General features: G+C 44.9%; 1 protein-coding gene across 1 annotated transcript in view; it reads right to left on the bottom strand.

Annotated features, from left to right (window-relative positions):
• Positions 1–20833, bottom strand: part of LOC126177124 (solute carrier family 22 member 7-like) — a 186527-nt gene that overhangs the window by 14826 nt on the left and 150868 nt on the right. Inside the window, exon 8 of the mRNA XM_049924393.1 lies at positions 18224–18411. Coding sequence (XP_049780350.1) covers positions 18224–18411 — 188 coding nt within the window. The remainder of the gene's footprint in view (positions 1–18223; positions 18412–20833) is intronic.

Genomic DNA, 20833 nt, shown 5'->3' with positions numbered 1-20833 from the left:
ATGATGATGAAGAAAACACAACACCGAGTCTCTGAGCGGAGAAAATCCCCGACCTTACCGGGAATCGAACCCGGGCCCGTAGGACGACAATCCGTCACGCTGAGCACTTTTTTTTTTTAAGAGTGTTCAGTTATGAGTAGGTGGAGACAAGGCGGGCAGGGGTCGGAACCCGAGGCCTGGCCGCGATGTCTCCCCCCTCCCGTCTCTGAACCACTCCCTCAAAGTAGCTTTTTGATTTACTTTTGTTTTATTGTATTACTTTTATTATGTTTTTTTTTTACCAGGAACAGGGTAAACGAACAAAAGATCTTTATTGGTACAAACTTAAATACAACAGAAATGCCATCCTTCCGGCGAAAATAACTCAAGACATTATACTCGTGCAAGAAGAGCTATTTTTTATGTACAAGGTGTAGGAAAAAAAAGAATAATAACACTGATGTAAGATAAGAGGTGTGAAGCAATATACAGTGGAGTGAGGAGAAAACCAGCGTTTTCTGGTATAGTGCATAAAAGAAAGGAGGCGCGTGTCAATGCGCCTACTCCACTGTGGGTTACAATATAGAAAGTAGCGCGGGGGGTCTCAGATGTCAGCGGGGGGGCGGGAGTGCTGTCGGCTTGTGGCACCATCCAACTGAGCGGGGGTGACGTAAAGATCGCATGTAGGTAATTGGCGAAGAAGGCGCGGTAGCGCGGTCGGTGTTCGACTTCACTGTGGGCGGTTCGTAAGTACTGCCAGAAATCAAGGCGTGATTTGTCGCCATCATTATACATGTAGGTGATCGTCCATCCCTTGACCCATACAATCGCATGATTTTTGGTAGCGTGGAAATAAGTATTCTCAGGATGGATAGAAGTCCACGGGTCAATCGAGTCCGGCGGAACGCGGAGGTAGCAGGCAACGAACTGTCGGGCAAGTTTCCAGACGTCACTGGTGGCAGCACAAGTCAGTTGATGGACATCGTCATCCACGAGGTGGCAAATGGAACAAAGTGGAGAGTCCTTTAGTCCGATGGCGTGAAGACGATGATTTGTGGCGAATTTTTCATTTGCGACTTGGTACCATGTTGTCCGGACGTTGGAGAGAAGAAAAGGCTTGTGGATGTGAAGCCAAACCGTGGGCCACCGCGTGGACGGACGTCTCAGTTCGATAGTGTTGCTGGATATGGAACGAAGGAGTGGGGTGTAAAAATCTTTAGGTCGAGGAGAACGCGTGGTCGGTAAGTGTGTGTGAGCATAACTGAAGTCGACGATGAAATCATAAATGTGCGTCAGATGGTGCTTGATGTGTCCGACTGGTACTGGTGGTGTTATGGTCGCGGGCACAAGAATTTCCAGCAATCTGCGCGTAAGGGAGGTGCCCCCGTGCCACTGCTTGTGCATGGTGGACATGTACAAGGACGCCGCGCGGAGTCGCACATTGACAAGGCCGAGGCCCCCTCTCGCGGGGGAAGGGTGGGCGTGTCGTAGCGGACCTTAAAGAGCGTACCAGCCGTAAGGAAGTATCCGAAGGCAGCCTGGAGGCTGCGTCCAATAGTTGATGGCAGCGGGAGGACATGTGCAATGTGGACCATTCTGGACGACACATGTTTATTGAGGTATTGGACACGTTGTAAAGAATCGAGTCGTCGGAGAAGCATTTGTCGCACCGTCGTGCGGATAGTTTGGAGTGTACGCCGAAAATTGATGGCAGCGGAGCGGCGCACGGTGGAGGTGAAAATGATACCAAGGTATCGTAGTTTTTGTACACACGGGAGAGGTGCTAAGTCGTCGTGTGAGAGGCCGCGTCCAATGGGCATCGCCGCGGATTTAGCCACATTCATGTTACTGCCCGCTGCAGTGGCGTACGTGCGTTTCACTCCGCGAGCGGATCAAGAGGAGGAGGTCGTCCGCTTACGCACGACATCGAAAGCTGTGCTGTCGCAAAGTGAGACCAGAAAGGTGGCTCGTCGGACTCCCGATGAGTGGCTCCAGGCTTATGGCATAGAGTAGGGTCGAAAGTGGGAAGCCTTGCCGTACGGAACGCCGGATCGCCACTGGTCCCGCCATACCGCCGTTAACCTGAATCAGCAATTCGGCGGTGCCGTACAGGCGCCGGATCACGTCGATAAAGGCTGGTGGAAAACCCATGCGGTTCATCACTGAGAACAGAAAAAGGTGCCGCACTTTGTCGAATGCGCTGTCAAAATCAATGGCAACCACTGCGGCGCGGAGTCTGCACGCCGCTGCAAGTGCAATTAAATCGCGACATTCTCCTGTGGCCGTTTGTATATTAACTGAGCTGCCCGGAGTTGTCTGTCCCGGGGTTAGAATGCTAGGCAGGATCTTGCGCCATCGCATTTCCAGTAGGCGTGTAAAAATTTTACAGTCTGCGTTAAGCGGAGTCAGGGGACGGTAATGTGCTGTCGTCACACCTGCTGTCGGTTTGTGGATGTGTATTATAATTCCCGTGACAAAGGACGGCGTTACGGCGTTCCCCATCGTCAGCAGTTTATGAAACATCGTTGTCCACCGTGACGCCATTAGTGTGAAGAAAGCGCGATAAAATTCTATCGGCAATCCGTCGACACCAGGTGACCTATTCAGAGCACCTTTTTTGATTGCATCGTGGATTTCGTCACGCGTAATGGGCTCCATCAGCTCGTCCGCTTCGTCGCTGGTGAGGGTGCGAGTTACGTGTGGTAACACAGACTCCTCAGTGTGGTTGTTGGTAGTCTCATCCTGGTACATTGTGCGGTAGTGGTCGACAAAGGCACTGACGATATCGGCCTGGCAAGCGACGTGCTGGCAGCGACATGTGGTGATCTCGGTGATGAGTTGTTGTCGTCGATGTTTCCTATCGGAGGCGATATGATGCATGGTCGGATGTTCTTGTTCCACCGAATCTTGACATCGGGTTCGCACCATAGCCCCCTGCAGTCTACGGCGTGTCAAAGTTACAATTTGCGCCTTAATCCTGCTGCGTTCCCTCTGGGTGTCGGGGGTGGGCGGTTGGGCGTCCAGGTCGCGGAGAACGGCGTAGAAATAGTCGGTAGTGTGCCGGCGCCACATAGCAACTTCCTCTCCATACTGAATCAAAGTACGTCGAATGGCAGGTTTGGCACATTCCAGCCACCAGGTCAAGGTCGTGCAGTATTTAGGTAAGCGGCGTTCACAGGTGGCCCATGTCTCGGTAACACGTTGAAGACATTCGGGATCATGAAGATGGGAAGTGTTTAACTTCCACGGTGCACGACTACGCCAGACCACTTGGTTGGGGAAGAGAATGTTGCAGATGTAGGCACAGTGGTCCGAAAAGGCCAGGGGACATAGTTCTGTACCTTGGACTGCAAGTGTGAGTTCCCGAGAGACGTAAATTCTATCAAGGCGGCTCGCGGTGTGACTCGTCTGGTAAGTATGTCCAGGCGCTCCGCCGTGCCGAACTTCCCAAGTGTCGCGGAGCAACAGATCTCGGACGACAAGACGCAGTTCTTGACAGGTATTGTAGTGGGGCACTTGATCTTTAGGGTGCAAGACACAATTAAAATCACCCCCAAGCAAGTAATTAATGGTCACAGCGTCCAAGAAACAAAGGAGCGATTTCTTCTGAATAGAAGAGTGCCCTGTCGCGTCTGCAGGTGGAGCCTGACGGAGCGTAAATGTTGATGATACGCGTCCCCATGACGGTGACGGCCATGCCTCTGGCAGATGGAAGGTATGTGTATCGGCCACTGGAATGCCTTCTCTGGCGTAGATGGCTACGCCGCGTCCCAGGTGGTCACCAGGAGAAGGATAAGTGTTATATCCCGCGACATCTGGAAGTGTGGCCAAGTGCACTTCCTGTAGTAGTGCGATATCGACGTCCGACGCCCCTATCATCTCTCGCATCTGTTGAAGTTTCACGAGTGAGCTAATGGTGTTAGTGTTGATAGTCGCTATTCAGTAGGTTTGGAGCCGTACCCCGCCATGAAGGGGAACTCCACCGGCGGAGGATGAAGAGGGGCGAGGCAACGGCGAGTCGTGCCGTACGCCACCTGACGGCGTTATCAGCGGCGTAACGATGCTTCCGTCTGGGGTAACTCTGTCCCCAGCGTGTGGTCCGGGTCCTCATCGTCGTCCTCACTCCACACCATTGAAGGTGATGTCGTTGTGATGGTCGTACGTTCCACTTCGGTCGTAGGGGCGGAGGACGTCTCGGCGGCAGTCGCAACGGTGGAGTCCATTGGTTCAGGAACACCTGAGCGAGCCAGTAGAGTAGGCATCGACACAGCCACAGTCGGCGTCATGTTGTCGTCATTCGTATCGTCGTGTAGGTTCTCCGAGGCCTTGTCGGGTCGGACGGCCTCTGGATCATCAGGGGAAGGTGATCCGTCTCGTTCCGAGACCGTACGGCGCCTCCTCTTGCGCCTCTTAGGTGACCGTTGTTTGCGGGTTCGTCCTTCCGTGTCAGAAGACGGAAGGGAGTCGCGTCGCTCTGAGAGGAAGTCCGTCGCGGGAACGTCAAATGAAGGGGCATCCGTATGTTCAGGCGGGTGGGTGTTGGAAGTCGTCGCTGTTGGTACTCGTAGTGGCGCCGGAGTAGCGTCAGGCTTTGAGCGCGACGTGTCGGCCCCGGCGGTATCTGTAGCAGCTGGAAGGGTCACCGGTACGTGGTCCGATGGGCGGGGGCCGGTGGGAGGATAAGAGAGCGCCGATGCGTAGGTGATCGGTAAAACCATCGTCGGAGCCGGAGGTGCCACGGTAGCGGCTGGCAATTGGGTGATTCGTCGCTGAAGACACTCAGATCTGAGGTGGCCTTCTATGCTGCACCCGGAACAGGTCTTGGGTTGGCCGTCGTATATGACAACCGCGCGGCACCCGCTAATTTGCAGGTAAGATGGCACGTGGCGATGGAGGTCGATGGTGATCTGCCGTACACCGTTAAGAACGGGGTACATTTGGAATTGCGCCCAGCGTTCGGCAGTGTGGCCATGTACAGTGCCATAGGGGCGGAAAGCCGCGATAACGTCTTCCGCTGGTAGCTCGAACGGGAGTTCGAAAACTCGTATGGTGCGCATTCCTAAGCCGGCATGGTCGACAGTGACCGCTCCGACATTGCCGTCGGCGTGACAAAAGCGTAATCCATGGTTGGTGTCACGAAGTATTCTTTCACATACCGCGTCAATGATGACTTTGACGTACACCGTACTGCTTAATATGGACAAATGGATGCCTAAGATGTCGGAAGCTTGGATTTTAGCAACGTCGCGTCGGAAGCGTTCCATTTCCAAGGCCTTCGGTCATGTGTATTCGTAGCAGAAGTTGAATCGTAATGTTGATTTTCGAAAACGGTTGGCCATAGTTCTAGTGCATGTAAGCGACACGTAAGTGAAGGCCGCTGAAATGTAAACAACAGCGAGCGCGCGCTCTCCGCAGGCGGAAACAACAACACGTCCGCACTGCAAGGCGGCGAAAGCCGGACTGCCACTCAGCTATCGGGGCGGACATAATATGTGATAATGAACGTGCGTGTTAAATAGATAGAAGGTTTTTGCATTTTCTGAATGTAGTAAAAACGAGAAGTGTTTTCTCTTAAAGTGAAATCTGTGCAGTTAACCGCGCAGTACAGCTTTCGCAAAGATGGTAGGAACGACTGTGACATCTTGTGATGACTGTCGAATAACTGTGTCTGGGTACCGATAGTGACTCAGACCATTGGCAGCCCTTTGCTACAAGTGACAGCTAATAAGTGCACTCACTCCTGAGGTTCAAACAAAACCAAGTACAAATAAATCAGCGCAGCCGTGAGGCTCTGCTGCACCTGCAGTGAACGAGTGGTGGTTACATCTCGAGTTACCACCTTGCTTGTAACCCTTCAGTAAGATCATGAAGGAATTAAGGAATCAGGTAAGGTATGCCAGGTTTATCACTCGTAGCATCATAGACCTCGGATGTCTACTTAAAGACTTCCAAAATATCATAAATGAGCTACATCACAGATCCATAGAATTAGCTCCCGTATTAGTTTTGAAATATAAGTTATTTGCCAACAGAAGTTGGGGATTGGTCAGTTTTCTACCTGGTCAAGAGAGAAGGCAAAAGGTCGTTGTTCAACTTGCGACTGAAACTGTTCTCAAAGAGTCGGAGAAGGGAAGATTACGAAATAAAGGTTCGGTTTCGAAAAAGGAACTAAAAGTCAGACAAAAGGTTTCATTGAGAATACACTGACTATCATAGGCTCAAAAATTTGTACCTCATAATTTTTCCATGAAAGAAGGTTGTATACGTGGAAGAGGCCTGGAGACACTAGAAGGTTTCAGATAGATTATGTACTAGTAATACCGAGTTTTAGGAACTTGGTTTTAAATTGTAAGACATTTCCTGGGGCAGATGTAGACTCTGACCACAATTTATTGAATAAACTGTAGATTAAAACTGAAGAAACTGCCAAAAGGTAGGAATTGAAGGAGATGGGACCTGGATAAGGTGAAAGAACCAGAAGTTGTAGAGAGACCATTAGGGAACGTTTGACAAGAAGGGGGGAAAGAAACGCAGTAGAAGACGAATGGGTAGCTTTGAGAGATGTAGTGAAGGCAGCAGAGAATCAAGTACGTAAAAATTCTTGGGCAACAGAAGAGATAATGAAATTAATTGATGAAGAAGAAAATATAAAAATGCGGTAATGAAGCAGGCGAAAAGGAATACAAACGTCTCAAAAATGAGATCGACAGGAACTGCAAAATGGCTAAGTATGGATGGGTAGAGGACAAATGTAAGGATTTAGAGGCATATATCACTAGGGGTAAGATAGATACTGCCTACAGGAAAATTAAAGAGATCTTTGGAGAAAAGAGAACCGCATATGTGAATATCAAGAGCTGAGATGGTAAACCAGTCCTAAGCAAAGAAGGGAAAGCAGAAAGGTGGAAGGAGTATATAGAGGGTCTATTCAGGGTCGATGTACTTGAGGGCAATATTATGGAAATGGAAGAGGACGTATATGAAGATGAAATGGCAGATATGATACTGCGAGAAGTATTTGACAGAGTTGTGGAAGAGCTGAGTCGAAACAAGGTCCCGGGAGTAGACAACATTCCATTAGAACTACTGACAGCCTTGGGAGAGCCAGGCCTGACAGATCTCTACCATCTGGTGAGCAAGATGAATGAGAAAGGTGAAATATCCTCAGACTTCAACAAAGATACAATAAATGCAAACCCAAAGAAAGCAGGTGTCAACAGGTGGGAAAATTACCGAACTATCACTTTAATAAGTCACGGATGCAAAATACTAACACGAATTCTTTACAAACGAATGGAAAAACTGGTAGAAGCCGACCTCGGGGAAGATCAGTTTCGACTCCGTAGAAATGTTGAAACACGCGAGGCAATAATAACCCTATCACTTATCTTACAAGATAGGTTAAGGAAAGGCAAACCTACGTTTCTGACATTTGTAGAGTTAGAAAAAGCTTTTTACAATGTTGAATGGAATACTCTCTTTTAAATTCTAAAGGTGACGGGGATAGAATACAGGGAGCGAAAGGCTATTTACAATTTGTGCAGAAACCAGATGACAGTTGAGGGGCATGAAAGAGAAGACGTGATTGAGGAGGAAGTGAGACGGGGTTGTATCCTATCCCTGATGTTATTCAATCTGTATATTGAGCAAGCAGTGAAGGAAATAAAAGAAAAAATTAGAGTATGAATTAAAATCCATGCCGGAGAAATGAGAACTTTGAGGTTTTCTGATGACAGAGAAAGCAAAGGACCAACTGAACAGAGTGAACAGTGTCTTGAAAGGAGGATATAATCAACAAAAGCAAAACGAAGATAATGAAATGTAGTTGAATTAAATCCGAGACTGCTGAGAGAATTAGATTATTAAAAGAGACACTTAAAGCAGTAAATGCGTTTTGCTATTTGGGGAGCAAAATAACTTATGATGGTTGAAGTAGAGAGGATATAAAATGTAGAATGTCTGTGGCAATGAAAGCGTCTCTGAAGAATAGAAATTTGTTATCATCAAGTATAGATTTAAGTGAAAGGAAGTCTTTTGTGAAAGTATTTGTATGGAGAGTAGCTCCGTATGGAAGTGAAACATGGACGATAAACAGTGTAGACAAGAAGAGAATAGAAGCTTTCGAAATGTGGTGCTGCAGCAGAATGCTGAACATTAGATAGGTAGATCACGTAACTAATGATGAGGTACTGAACAGAATTGGGGATAAGAGAAATTTGTGGCACAGCTTAACTCGTAGGACATGTTTTGAGGCATCAAGCGATCACCAATTTAGAACTGCAGGGAAGCGTGGAACATAAAAATCGTAGAGGGAGACCAAGAAATGAATACACTAAGCAGATTCAGAAAGATGTAGGTTCCAGTAGTTATTCGGAGATGAAGAGGTTTGCACAGTATAGAGTAGCATGGAGAGCTGCATCAAACTAGTCTTCGGACTTAAGTCTACAGCAGAAGTTTTTCAGAATCTATATGCAGGATAGTGCATCAGACTCCTGTGTAGTTAGAAAGTCTACAGTTCAAACGTTCCAAGGGTGCACCATGCGTCAAATGTAAAAGTTTCCATGGCATAAACGAAAGTTGATTATAGGATATAAAGTTTCTTCATCATAAATCTGTATCGTGTGTATGTTTGCTTGTGTGCTTAACTATCCTTATGTCAATATAATAGCCTATCGGGTTCTCCCTAGCATTATACCTGAGCATGTGTGTCACCATTGGCTAAATATTTCCTGATTAAATTGTAGTGGGCCTGGATCTCACGATTTTAAAATAATATGGAGTACAATCCGGAAGTAATCTCTTACAAAGACAACAAGTATGGTCGAATTTAAGTATTGTGTTTTGCTCAGATTTCGTAGTCACTCAACGTTTTGACATCAATGAATCATAGGAAATAAGAAATATTATATGTCGACTTATAGAAATGTGTGGCTGTAATGAGATGAATGTTGGATACAAGGAAGTGCCTTGTTCATGTTAATGTAGGAAGCGAGACAGTATGGAAGTTTTATTTGTAAGCCACTAAGGAAAGCATCACTACTTTTACGCTATCCATACACTGAGGGAGACGCAGCCTGAAAGAAGGATTAAAGTGCAACTAATTTGTACACAGCGAAATGTCAAAATAAGATTTTGTTGTTGCTGAAGATTAAGAGTGTACTGTTATGTTTTTACGCTTTTCTGTGATGGGATCCTCAATACTCGATGACAACCGAGATATATTATTAAGGAGTGTAATGTGAATAACGATGGCAATTCTGACTGAGAGAAAGAATTTTCGTAAAAATGATGTCCAAATGAGAATAACCCTCGTACTAATGAGAGACCAACTAAAGAAAAAGTCCATGATATAGATCGACTACAGCCCTCGTATGAGGTAATCAGTGCCATCTGTGAAATTAGGCAGACAAGGAGAAGAGGCAGGGACGACTGTTAAAAGTGGATTAAATAATATCTACATGAGAGGCCATGTCCTTGTATGGTTGTGCTGTGCCCGTGTGTTACTGTTTACATTATAGGTATTTTTCCAGCAATTTCTTCAGGAAATGTGAAGAAAAGTGGGATTCTTGCTCATTGGCCATTGATGTTAAGATGTTTGTACAGTCACTAGACCTTACGAAACAGCAATAGTAACTGAGAAGGGGAAATCTGAAAATAGCAGATTGTCCACAACAACTGGTGTTTGTGATAAAGTAGCCTGAGATAGACTTACCAGCTGCAAGTTGTCCTGGCACAGAAGTTTTCCTGTGGATCTGTGGTCTGTGTGAATGCTGACAGTAGTGAGAAGGGGGATGCACATATCTGCTATGGTGATGTGGTTTGAAGAAAATATACTTGGAGTAGTTACGTAGTTTCAAGGAAATGGTAGTAGCAGGAACTAGTCCCTTCTGCTTCACCTCACTTCATCCCAGTTACTTATAGATAGGACTTTTTATTGTGTTGTGTAATATACCTTCTTGTCAATAGTGCCAAGAGTACCTCACTGTCATAATCATCACATTTTTTCTTAAAATTATTTTTAAAATGAAGATAATGTATTTAAAGCTTTACAACTGTTTGTCAATTATTATATTTTGGTCCCAGAGGGGATGAATCTGTGCAATCCTGTCTACATTTTGAATTTCTGTTATTAAAGCTAGTTTTCTGACAGCTACTTGTGCCAGTCCATTGTGAATTCTTTTCATGTTTACTAGGAGATATGGCTGGGTGTTATGATGTTCTTATATATGTTCTTAGTAACCTGTATGCGCAGATTAGATTAGAGGTACTTTTCGTTCGAATTGACCCATGGTGAGGAGAAATTTGGAAATTTGTGGTAAGGTCTTATGGGACAAAACTGCTGAGGTCGTCGGTCCCTAAGCCTACACACTGCTTAATCTAACTTAAACTAACTTACGCTATAGACAACACACACACCCATGCCAGAGGGAGGACTCGAACCTCCGACGGGGGGAGCAGCACAAACCGTGCCAATGCGCCCGAGACCACGCGGCTACCCCGCGCGGCATAGTGATGACATCCTCAAGGTCGTCGACCATCTCAGAAAGCAAGCATACACAGTAAATATTTACAAAATACGCCCAGAAATGGTAATGTACGTTCCACATACTCGAAATGAAATTCCGTTCTTGATGTGGAGTCGGTTAGAAAACATATCTTAAGCCTATTTTCATTCAAAATGTTCAACACTCTTAGATTCATATGATAATTCTTGAGAATTTGTAGCCACTCATCATCAAATAAAAAAAATAAAAAAAAACATTTTACAGCACTTGTTTACAATAATCGCATCACACCACAAAATTGGGACCGATGTCAGATTGTAAGTGTGGTGTCACCGCCAGACACCACACTTGCTAGGTGGTAGCCTTTAAATCGGCCGCGGTCCGCTAGTATTCGTCGGACCCGCGTGTCGCCACTGTCAGTGATTGTAGAGCGAGCGCCGCCACACGGCAGGTCTAGAGAGACTTCCTAGCACTCGCCCCAGTTGTACAGCCGACTTTGCTAGCGATGGTTCACTGACAAATTACGCTCTCAATTGCCGAGACGATAGTTAGCATAGCCTTCAGCTACGTCATTTGCTACGACCCAGCAAGGCGCCATTATCATTTGCTATTTATCTTGTGATGCATGTACCGTCAGACCGATGTTCACCAACTATGGATTAAGGCGCCATTATCATTTGCTATTTATCTTGTGATGCATGTACCGTCAGACCGATGTTCACCAATTATGGATTAAAGTTAAGTATTCCAGAAGCTACGTACCTTTTTTGCTAGTATAATTACTTTACCTGTTCCAGACCTCACGCCAGCCTGCGTGAGCTTAAACGCGTGCCTTTCGGCTTCCTCCTCCTAGTGGCTTGGCTGTCTTGCCAAGTCACAACAGTAAGCAATATTCAATTGTGTGATAATATTAATAACATACATGCTCAAAAGGTTCTGCTAAGAAATTCATCAATAGATAAGAAGAAGTTCGCTACCATTAAATCCTTTAGACTCTTCTCACAATTAACTTCGTTATTAGTGATTTATGGTTGCTGGCATGTTATTGAAAATGTATACTGCGGAATGGTGGACACCTTTTCGAACCAAGTAGGTGACATTAAATCATTGTGAAAGTTATTCTTATTTCTAGTATTGATTCCATGAACAGAGCTGCTGATTTGGGAAAAAAAGATATATTTTAATGACGAATTTCGTTAAGGAATAAATATATTGGGAACCCTTAAATAGCCCTCTGCAGCTCATTCTTGAGTTCACACCACAAATAATTCATATTACACGTTTTTGGGCTCGGAAATCTTTACCTTGGCTTCATGAGTTACTCCCGAAAATATTTCCGTATGACATTATGGAATGAAAGTAAGCATAGTACGCTACAGTTTTTTTTTAATTTTTACATCACCTGTGTCTCACAAAATTCACACAGTACATAGATATTTGTTTAGGCGCTTCAGCAGTTCTGTGGTATGCTCCTCCCAGTTAAATCTGTTATTAAGCTGTAATGCTAAGAATTTAACACACAATCCTTGTACGCCCTACGCCATATGGCAGGTGACAGTATTTCAGATAACGTTAAGCTCGGCAGTCTGAGAGGTGCCATTAGACAGGATTTCACCATGTGCCGGCTCTGGTATTCACGCTGCCCTTGCTCTCATTTAGATCATCAGTACAAATGGCGCAGCCTACACATTCTCTTCATAGTAAACTACACTAAACAGCGACACTTAAAACTTGGACGACACTCTTTTGACAGGGGATGACATCAATGGTCACTCAACTTGACCCGAAGGTTCGCCAAGGTGACATTATCTCCGCTCTTCATCAGCCCAGGTAAAAATACACTACTGGAAATTGAAATAAGAACACCGTGAATTCATTGTCCCAGGAAAGGGAAACTTTATTGACACATTCCTGGGGTCAGATACATCACATGATCACACTGACACAACCACAGGCACATAGACACAGGCAACAGAGCATGCACAATGTCGGCACTAGTACAGTGTATATCCACCTTTCGCAGCAATGCAGGCTGCTATTCTCCCATGGAGACGATCGTAGAGATGCTGGATGTAGTCCTGTGGAACGGCTTGCCATGCCATTTCCACCTGGCGCCTCCGTTGGACCAGCGTTCGTGCTGGACGTGCAGACCGCGTGAGACGACGCTTCATCCAGTCCCAAACATGCTCAATGGGGGACAGATCCGGAGATCTTGCTGGCCAGGGTAGTTGACTTACACCTTCTAGAGCACGTTGGGTGGCACGGGATACAAGCGGACGTGCATTGTCCTGTTGGAACAGCAAGTTCCCTTGCCGGTCTAGGAATGGTAGAACGATGGGTTCGATGACGGTTTGGATGTACCGTGCACTATTCAGTGTCCCCTCGACGATCACCAGTGGTGTACGGCCAGTGTAGGAGATCGCTCCCCACACCATGATGCCGGGTGTTGGCCCTGTGTGCCTCAGTCGTATGCAGTCCTGATTGTGGCGCTCACCTGCACGGCGCCAAACACGCATACGACCATCATTGGCACCAAGGCAGAAGCGACTCTCATCGCTGAAGACGACACGTCTCCATTCGTCCCTCCATTCACGCCTGTCGCGACACCACTGGAGGCGGGCTGCACGATGTTGGTGCGTGAGCGGAAGACGGCCTAACGGTGTGCGGGACCGTAGCCCAGCTTCATGGAGACGGTTGCGAATGGTCCTCGCCGATACCCCAGGAGCAACAGTGTCCCTAATTTGCTGGGAAGTGGCGGTGCGGTCCCCTACGGCACTGCGTAGGATCCTACAGTCTTGGCATGCATCCGTGCGTCGCTGCGGTCCGGTCCCAGGTCGACGGGCACGTGCACCTTCCGCCGGCCACTGGCGACAACATCGATGTACTGTGGAGACCTCACGCCCCACGTGTTGAGCAATTCGGCGGTACGTCCACCCGGCCTCCCGCATGCCCACTATACGCCCTCGCTCAAAGTCCGTCAACTGCACATACGGTTCACGTCCACGCTGTCGCGGCATGCTACCAGTGTTAAAGACTGCGATGGAGCTCCGTATGCCACGGCAAACTGGCTGACACTGACGGCGGCGGTGCACAAATGCTGCGCAGCTAGCGCCATTCGACGGCCAACACCGCGGTTCCTGGTGTGTCCGCTGTGCCGTGCGTGTGATCATTGCTTGTACAGCCCTCTCGCAGTGTCCGGAGCAAGTATGGTGGGTCTGACACACCGGTGTCAATGTGTTCTTTTTTCCATTTCCAGGAGTGTAGTTTTTGCATGATCTGCAGGATAAGCAAAGACCATTACAAAGAATTATTCTGGGAAAGGGTGCCGGAGATTTCCTACTCTGGAATTAACATAGAGTAATTCTACTAACATTCTTCGCCACATTTATTGGTCATGGTTGTAATTTTGATTTAATATATATTTTTACTGATTTTTCTTAGAAAAATCGTAAATGTAAAAGTAACTTACATTTAAATATATAATCGTATCTGTAAGCATGTGCTTTGGTGTTGCACCTTTACATAACCTCAACGTAAATTTTGTGGTTACTGTAAACTAAGTATTACGCCCACTAGGAAATAACTGTGTATCTGTGTAATTGAAACAAAGATACCTGAAAGTGAAGCTATGGTCTACGTCGCGGAAATACGTTAAGGGAGGATCGTTATATACATTGTGGGAAGAAGAAGCTTTATGAGTCAAGTCCCGGAATCCGATGCGTTGAGCTGAAGGCAAATGGTTCAAATGGCTCTGAGCACTATGGAACTTAACTGCTGAGGTCATCAGTCCCCTGAAACTTAGAACTACTTAAACGTAACTAACCTAAGGACATCACACACATCTATGCCCGAGGCAGGATTCGAACCTGGGACCGTAGCGGTCGTGCGGTTCCAGACTGGAGCGCCTAGAACCGCACGGCCACTCCGGCCGGCGAGCTGAAAGAAAGAGAGATACAATCATGTGAAGAAGTTACATTGTTACAGTTTTAGAGGATCATCAGAGGCAACGAAGAGTTTTGGTAGCTATTCCGTCTTGAAGAAATGTAGTGTCAAAATCTATGTTGAATATCAAGTATACAAAATATCCGCAAGCAGTACATACGGCTCAAGAAGAGAGGATGTTGTTATATTTACGGAAGAAGAAGCGAAAGTAATTTTCTGAGCAAGATTTAAAGATAAAGAGGAGATTCAACAGGAATCAACAGTCGCGTAATGGTGGACAGCAGATGTGACGTGGTTTCGTAGAACCTAGTTAGAAACAGGCCTTCGACTTGAATCTGTCTAGCAGAAGATAGGCACACTGGATTGTCGTTGGAGTAAGTTAAGTGGACTTTCATGCTTCAGTGAGATAAAATTGTTATATATATGTGATGTATTTATCTGAATCAGCAAATATTATACGGACTTACTTTATTAACAAACAATTTTTATCTGTTTAACTTTGTAGTGTAGAAGCGTAGCACATTTGAGTGAAAGTTTAAATATAAAGCACAGATTGCTCGATCATATAAATCTGTTATGCCAGCGCGTTCTTCTCTACATCTAGATCTACATCTACATGAATACTCAGCAATTCACAATTAAATGCGTGAGAGAGGATTTATCGAATCACCTTCAAGCTACTTGTTTACCGTTCCACTCTCGAACAGCATGCAGGAAAAATGAACACTCAAATCTTTCTCTGCGAGCTCTCACTTCTCTTACACATATACGATGTTTGTTTTACTCATAGATCACATTTAAATCCCAGCTGCAATTTTCTATAAAGTGTTAGTGGCATTTCATGTAATCAAATCGAGTTTTAGAGCAGTAGGATACAGAAAAATATATTTTACGTAATTCAAAAGGGCTGAATCGAGTACTGGCGCCGTATTGTCAGCAGCCCAGTCTAGCGACACCTTGACAGTCGAAAATCACAGCAATCATCTTCCACTGTCAGCATTTACGACTATCTCTGGTAGAAAAAGCGTCGAATCACATTTTTGACTCCACGCTGAAAACATCTACAGCATGGCGTGTATACGAGAACGTAATAATATGCATCATTTAGTATTTGAGTTCAGTTTATGATTTACAACGTATTAGAAGAGTACTGAACAATCAGAAATTAAATATTAAATCTAAACTGTTTTGTATTTAAAAAACTATAGGAATATGTTCACGCTGTCAGTGCTCAGCACATTTGTAATTGAGTACACGGCAATAGTGGCTTTTCTTGTAGTTATTTTCCATACAGTTTTAGTGCGATTACAATTATTTACCCTCAAGATGTTTTGTAAAGTTTTAGCAGGGTCATTACAGATGGAGCTCTTGTAACGTCACGTTAGAGAATTCATAGTTTTACTTGATTTTAAACAGGCATTGTCCAGTATTCAATACTAACTCCAACATTTACTCAAGAAATTAGTACTATTGTACTTCACTACGCAGTTATTTGTGCGCCTCAGTGTAGTATTACTGTGTGAGTGTTTGAGTACAAATGCTAGATGCGTCAGTACGTAAAGAACTGAGAGAGTGCTCTGATAGTAAAGTTATCTATCAGTGCAGATATTTAGCAGTTCAATAACGTAAAGAGAATTTATCGCAGTATTTTGTGTGTGTGTGTGTGTGTGCGTGTGTGTGTGTGTGAGAGAGAGAGAGAGAGAGAGAGAGAGAGAGAGAGAGAGAGAGTCAGATTATGAATAAAGCACATTTGTCATCGGGCCAGTGAGACACTGCAACGAGTTACTGCAGAGCACACAGTTGTTTAATTTCTGTTTACTTTGATAAAACGGCATCAAGTATAAAAAGAGTCGTTTGAGTCACTGAAGATCGAGTTGCGCTAAAGTTGAAACAAGCAGAATTAGGTGATAAACACATGATCAGAATTGTTTTAAAATCATGAGATTCACTGCAATGAAGCAAACACTCAAAATATCACCATCAGTGACTGGATGGTTCAGCACGTACTCGAAATTGGGGCATGTAAGTAAATAACGGGTGAAGCGCCAAAAAATGAAAATTTGAGTTGTAGGTGAAATTCCGCTGTGATCGCCAAGACCAATGACACACATTCTGCCACGAGCACGAGAACAGCGGGAAACAATGCTTACAGCTGCCACAAAACGACATTCGTGTCTAACACTGTCGACGTTCAAATAATGAGTCTTGTGCCAAGCCTCTGGTAATGCCTTAGCGTACACTATTGTCAATTTCTGAGCGTTGCAACAATAGGGCAACGCTGAAGTAATTATTACAGAAATAGCACAGAATATTACAAAAAGTAAAGGAAAATTCCATCAAAATGGAGGAAGAGAGATGAAGGTAGAACTCAAAGTGAAAGAAAGAAACTACGCAGCGAAGGCAACGAATGTACTCTTCCTTCATTCAGGCACTGTTAAATGTACTACTTACTGGAGCTCTCAAATTACAACTTTTGCATTCGTGTTGGTGATAATCAAACCGGTAACATGTTTCTCTGGCATGCGGCCGTACGTGGCAGGGATGGGAATGCAACTGCTTCCTGTGTGCACCAAACTTTTACATCGAAATTTACTTCTAAAAAGAAACTAATAACATGAACTGACTGCTGCAGTGGGGAGAACAAAAATGGGACGATGTTTCTGTGGCTTTACCTAACAGCAAAGGGTTAGCTTACGGAAATACTTCACTTTTACGTTCTGCGATCGTGATTTTGAGAGATGAAAGAGGCTAACGGTGCTTGAAGCTACGAAAGATTTAGTTCCCCTCTCACTAAACCTACGCGCACGACACCACAAACCTATGTTTACGACTTTAAGTCAGCTGCCGAAAAATATAAAAGTTCACCAGTGTGCATATTTCAATAGCACAGTGGATCAGACTGGCTACTGAACGCCTAAGGACTCTGTATTCATCAACTCTCAATGCAACTGAAGGAATGTGAAGCCTTCCGATCATCAGAAGGTGCAGCTGTAAACACTACCCTGTGAACCTAGGTTTCCTAAAGGAAAGAGAAGGGATTTAGCTAAAATGATTGCATTTGCTAAAGAGGAGAATAAGTGGTTTCACGAGAACATTCTGAACTGAGTGCTAATTGCTATGAGGGCACTTGTATCCTTATTTAAGTTAAAGACGTTGCATACAGAATATTTTATTATCTTCAAATTTTATATAATTTTGTTCTTACCGTAGAATAACAACATGTATATGAAAAGAAACCTGTACTGTTTTTATGTTGTACCGTGATCTCCAACTTTTATATTGCTTTCGTACAACTGCTATACATAACCACAACAATATGCTAATTGTCGGACCGCCTTCCAAAACTAATTTCAGCAACAAGTATTTCCATCTTCAGTGGGTTCTTTAATTCTAAAACGTGCGGAGATAGCATATACAAAAGTATACTTAAAAAACAAACAGTGAACATGTAGTAATCTTTTACATCGTTTTGTACCTATGCTATTGCTACATATTTCAGAATTAAGGATGCCACTATAGATGGCGATATTTGTTGTCAAAACTAGTTTAGGAATAAATAAATAAATAATAAAAGTTTTTTGCATCACGGCAGAGCCAAATTTCCCATATTGTTGTTTTTGTATGGAAAGACGGACCGATGGAAGAGCTGCAAGATTAAATTGCTGCTATAAACATTTTGCTAATTATCTCTAAACCAGATTTTTGGCGCTTGAACTAGTATTTAGTTACAGGCCACAGTTGCTTTCACGGGTTCAATATAACTTTCAGTAGAAGCTGAGCACATTGTTACGGAGTACCTGAAAGACGATGTACGGGACAAGAGACGTGCAAACACCAGTAACCGCGCACTCTACGCTGGCGGTGATCTGTCGCAGACACGTGGGGTGCACCTCGATGCTCTGAAGGTTGATGACACTTCCACCAGCCGACAACCAGAACTGCATGACCATCAATACCACTGCCATGGCGACACTCGGAACACCAACTGCAAAGTCAAAACACATGGGCTGTATGGCTGAAACAGACTTGTTAGAAACAAATTTGAACCACACAAGAGTAAAGGAAATCGAAATGATTTTTCCAGTGCCTTCTAATGAACTGTCCTGTTAATGTACAAATGATAGAAGTCATTTGGATTTCACGTTGTCAGGAACTAAGCACTACCACAATCATTAGGGTGGTGCTGTACCATCAGCCCTGTTGCCGATGTGAATAAGCCTGTTGAATGGTGAAAGCGACGGAATCGGAGAAAGTTACAGAATTACGTTTTCTGGATATTCTGAAGCCCACCTACGTAGTTGAATGTGTGTGAAATCTTATGGGACGTAACTGCTAAGGTCATCAGTCCCTAAGCTTATAGACTACTTAAGCTAAATTATCCTAAGGACAAACACACACACCCATGCCCGAGGGAGGACTCGAACCTCCGCCGGGACCAGCCGCACAGTCCATGCTACGTAGTTGAATGATTGACGTGGCTGCCTTCAATTCAGCGTCTAGAGTCTGCCAATTATGCTATGAAGACGGTTCCGAGGCGTCTCTCGTGGCCTCAAATGAAAGTCTCCTCCAGTCCTCGACTTATCGTGGAACATTTCGAAATTTATCCGCAAGTATCTCGTCACCTAGGCAAAGCTCCCCAGTTCAACTCTCGGTCCGGCAAACAGTTTAAACTGCCAGGAAGTTTCATATCAGCGCATACTCCGCTACAGAGAGAAAATCTCATTCTGGATCTCGAAATTCATTTTCTGTGCCCGTATAAAAATTTCAGGTCCCCTTCCACTCTTCTTGCAGACCAGTTCTTCAGTTAATATCGTCACGATTGGCTCAGTTCATGATTTCTGCGTGCCACTCCCTGCCAGTCTGCCAAGAGCATCTGTCCCTTTCTTTTCTCCTCTCATTTCTCAATCTTCCTTTTCGCTTTCGTCTCCAACGTGCTGTTGAAGCGTCTCACATTCCGTCTACTAGAAAATTAGAATTCCTTATCAGGGTATCCGGTAGACAGCGGAAGAATTTTGTTGACGCCACTTCGTTACTCTCTGCATGTAACATTATGCCGTTTACCTGTAAGTGCACGCAAACAGATTTATGCATGACTAAGAGGAACTCAGTCTATGACTAGCTGGCATCACGAACTAGATCCGGAGATCTTCCTGTGATTCCACTTTGGCCAGTAGGGCAATGCTAATGCTAATGTAAGCTACCTCTTCGCAGGATGTAGGATTCTTGCCCAAGCTTTACAATTTAAACAATTGTGTTACCTCTTCCATTGAAACAAAACTGTAGCGTTTTTTGCTTCAGTTGGTTGTAAATCACTGTAGCACTCATCATTCACAAGAGATGGCAGGTAGCCTGGAAAACGTGCAAACCAACAGTGTAACAATGGCTAAACAAGTCTTTGTGAGATGACACTAGGGGATGTCATCGACAGTTACTGTTTTATGTATCACAAGTACCACAAGAAACAGCCAATACAAAAATTGTTCAGAAGTGGCCGAAACGACATGGTTATAGTCGAAACAAACGATTTTATCCGGGATCAGGATTTTTTATGACAATTAGTACCTCTCAGCATACACTGCCTGACAAAAAATGAAGCAACAAGGGGACGTGTTTAGATGTGAATACAACTTTGTACACATGCTCACCATTGGTCTGTATGCAAATGGTTAGTGTTGCAATTTTCTGTGACTGGTAGAATGGCCATTGTTCTGCATTAGTATTGTTTACGTTTAGTGTTGTTATCAGGTGTGCTGTGCTATATGAGGGGACTCAAGTACGTCAGATGTTGAGTGACCACTGTAAAAAACATCGAGACGCTGCATATTTGTATGAGACTTCGTTATCACATGAGAGACTTCACTGTGGGTCTCCATTTGAGCAGCTCGTCGAATTGTGAAGTATCAAGATTTGTGGGACATCCGCCTTTCAAGTTCAGGCCGACCGACCGAATCTGCCCTGTGAAAAGGAGGGCGACCATATTCCGCACCAAGTACATCGTAACCCCTTCGCATCTGCGATTGCCATCCAACAAGTGATAGACTTCATGCAACATTCTGCGTCATTCTACACCATTCGTCAGAGGATAGCAGTAGGTGGTCTAGGGAATTATGATCCCATCACAACACACCCAGCTGCATTAGTAGTAGCGTCATGATTGGGAAACATGTATTGCTGACGAATATTCTCGCATTTTTTACAGTAGTGAATCGTGGTACTGCGCGGCCTTCAATAACCGTCGACGATGGGTTTGAAGCGACTTCGGAGGAGGTTCCATTCTTTCCATGTTTCGGAAAGGCACAACGGTGTTGCTCCTGGCGTCATAGTCTGGGGAACCTTTCGGTATAACATCAGGTCACGACTGGCAGAGATTGAGGGAGCACTGGCATATGCCCTGTAAACCCAAATGT

Source organism: Schistocerca cancellata, chromosome 3, assembly GCF_023864275.1.
Source record: "Schistocerca cancellata isolate TAMUIC-IGC-003103 chromosome 3, iqSchCanc2.1, whole genome shotgun sequence".
NCBI classification, from domain to species: domain Eukaryota; kingdom Metazoa; phylum Arthropoda; class Insecta; order Orthoptera; family Acrididae; genus Schistocerca; species Schistocerca cancellata.
The sequence above is the reverse complement of the archived record's forward strand: the minus strand, read 5'-3'. Positions and strand labels throughout refer to the sequence as shown.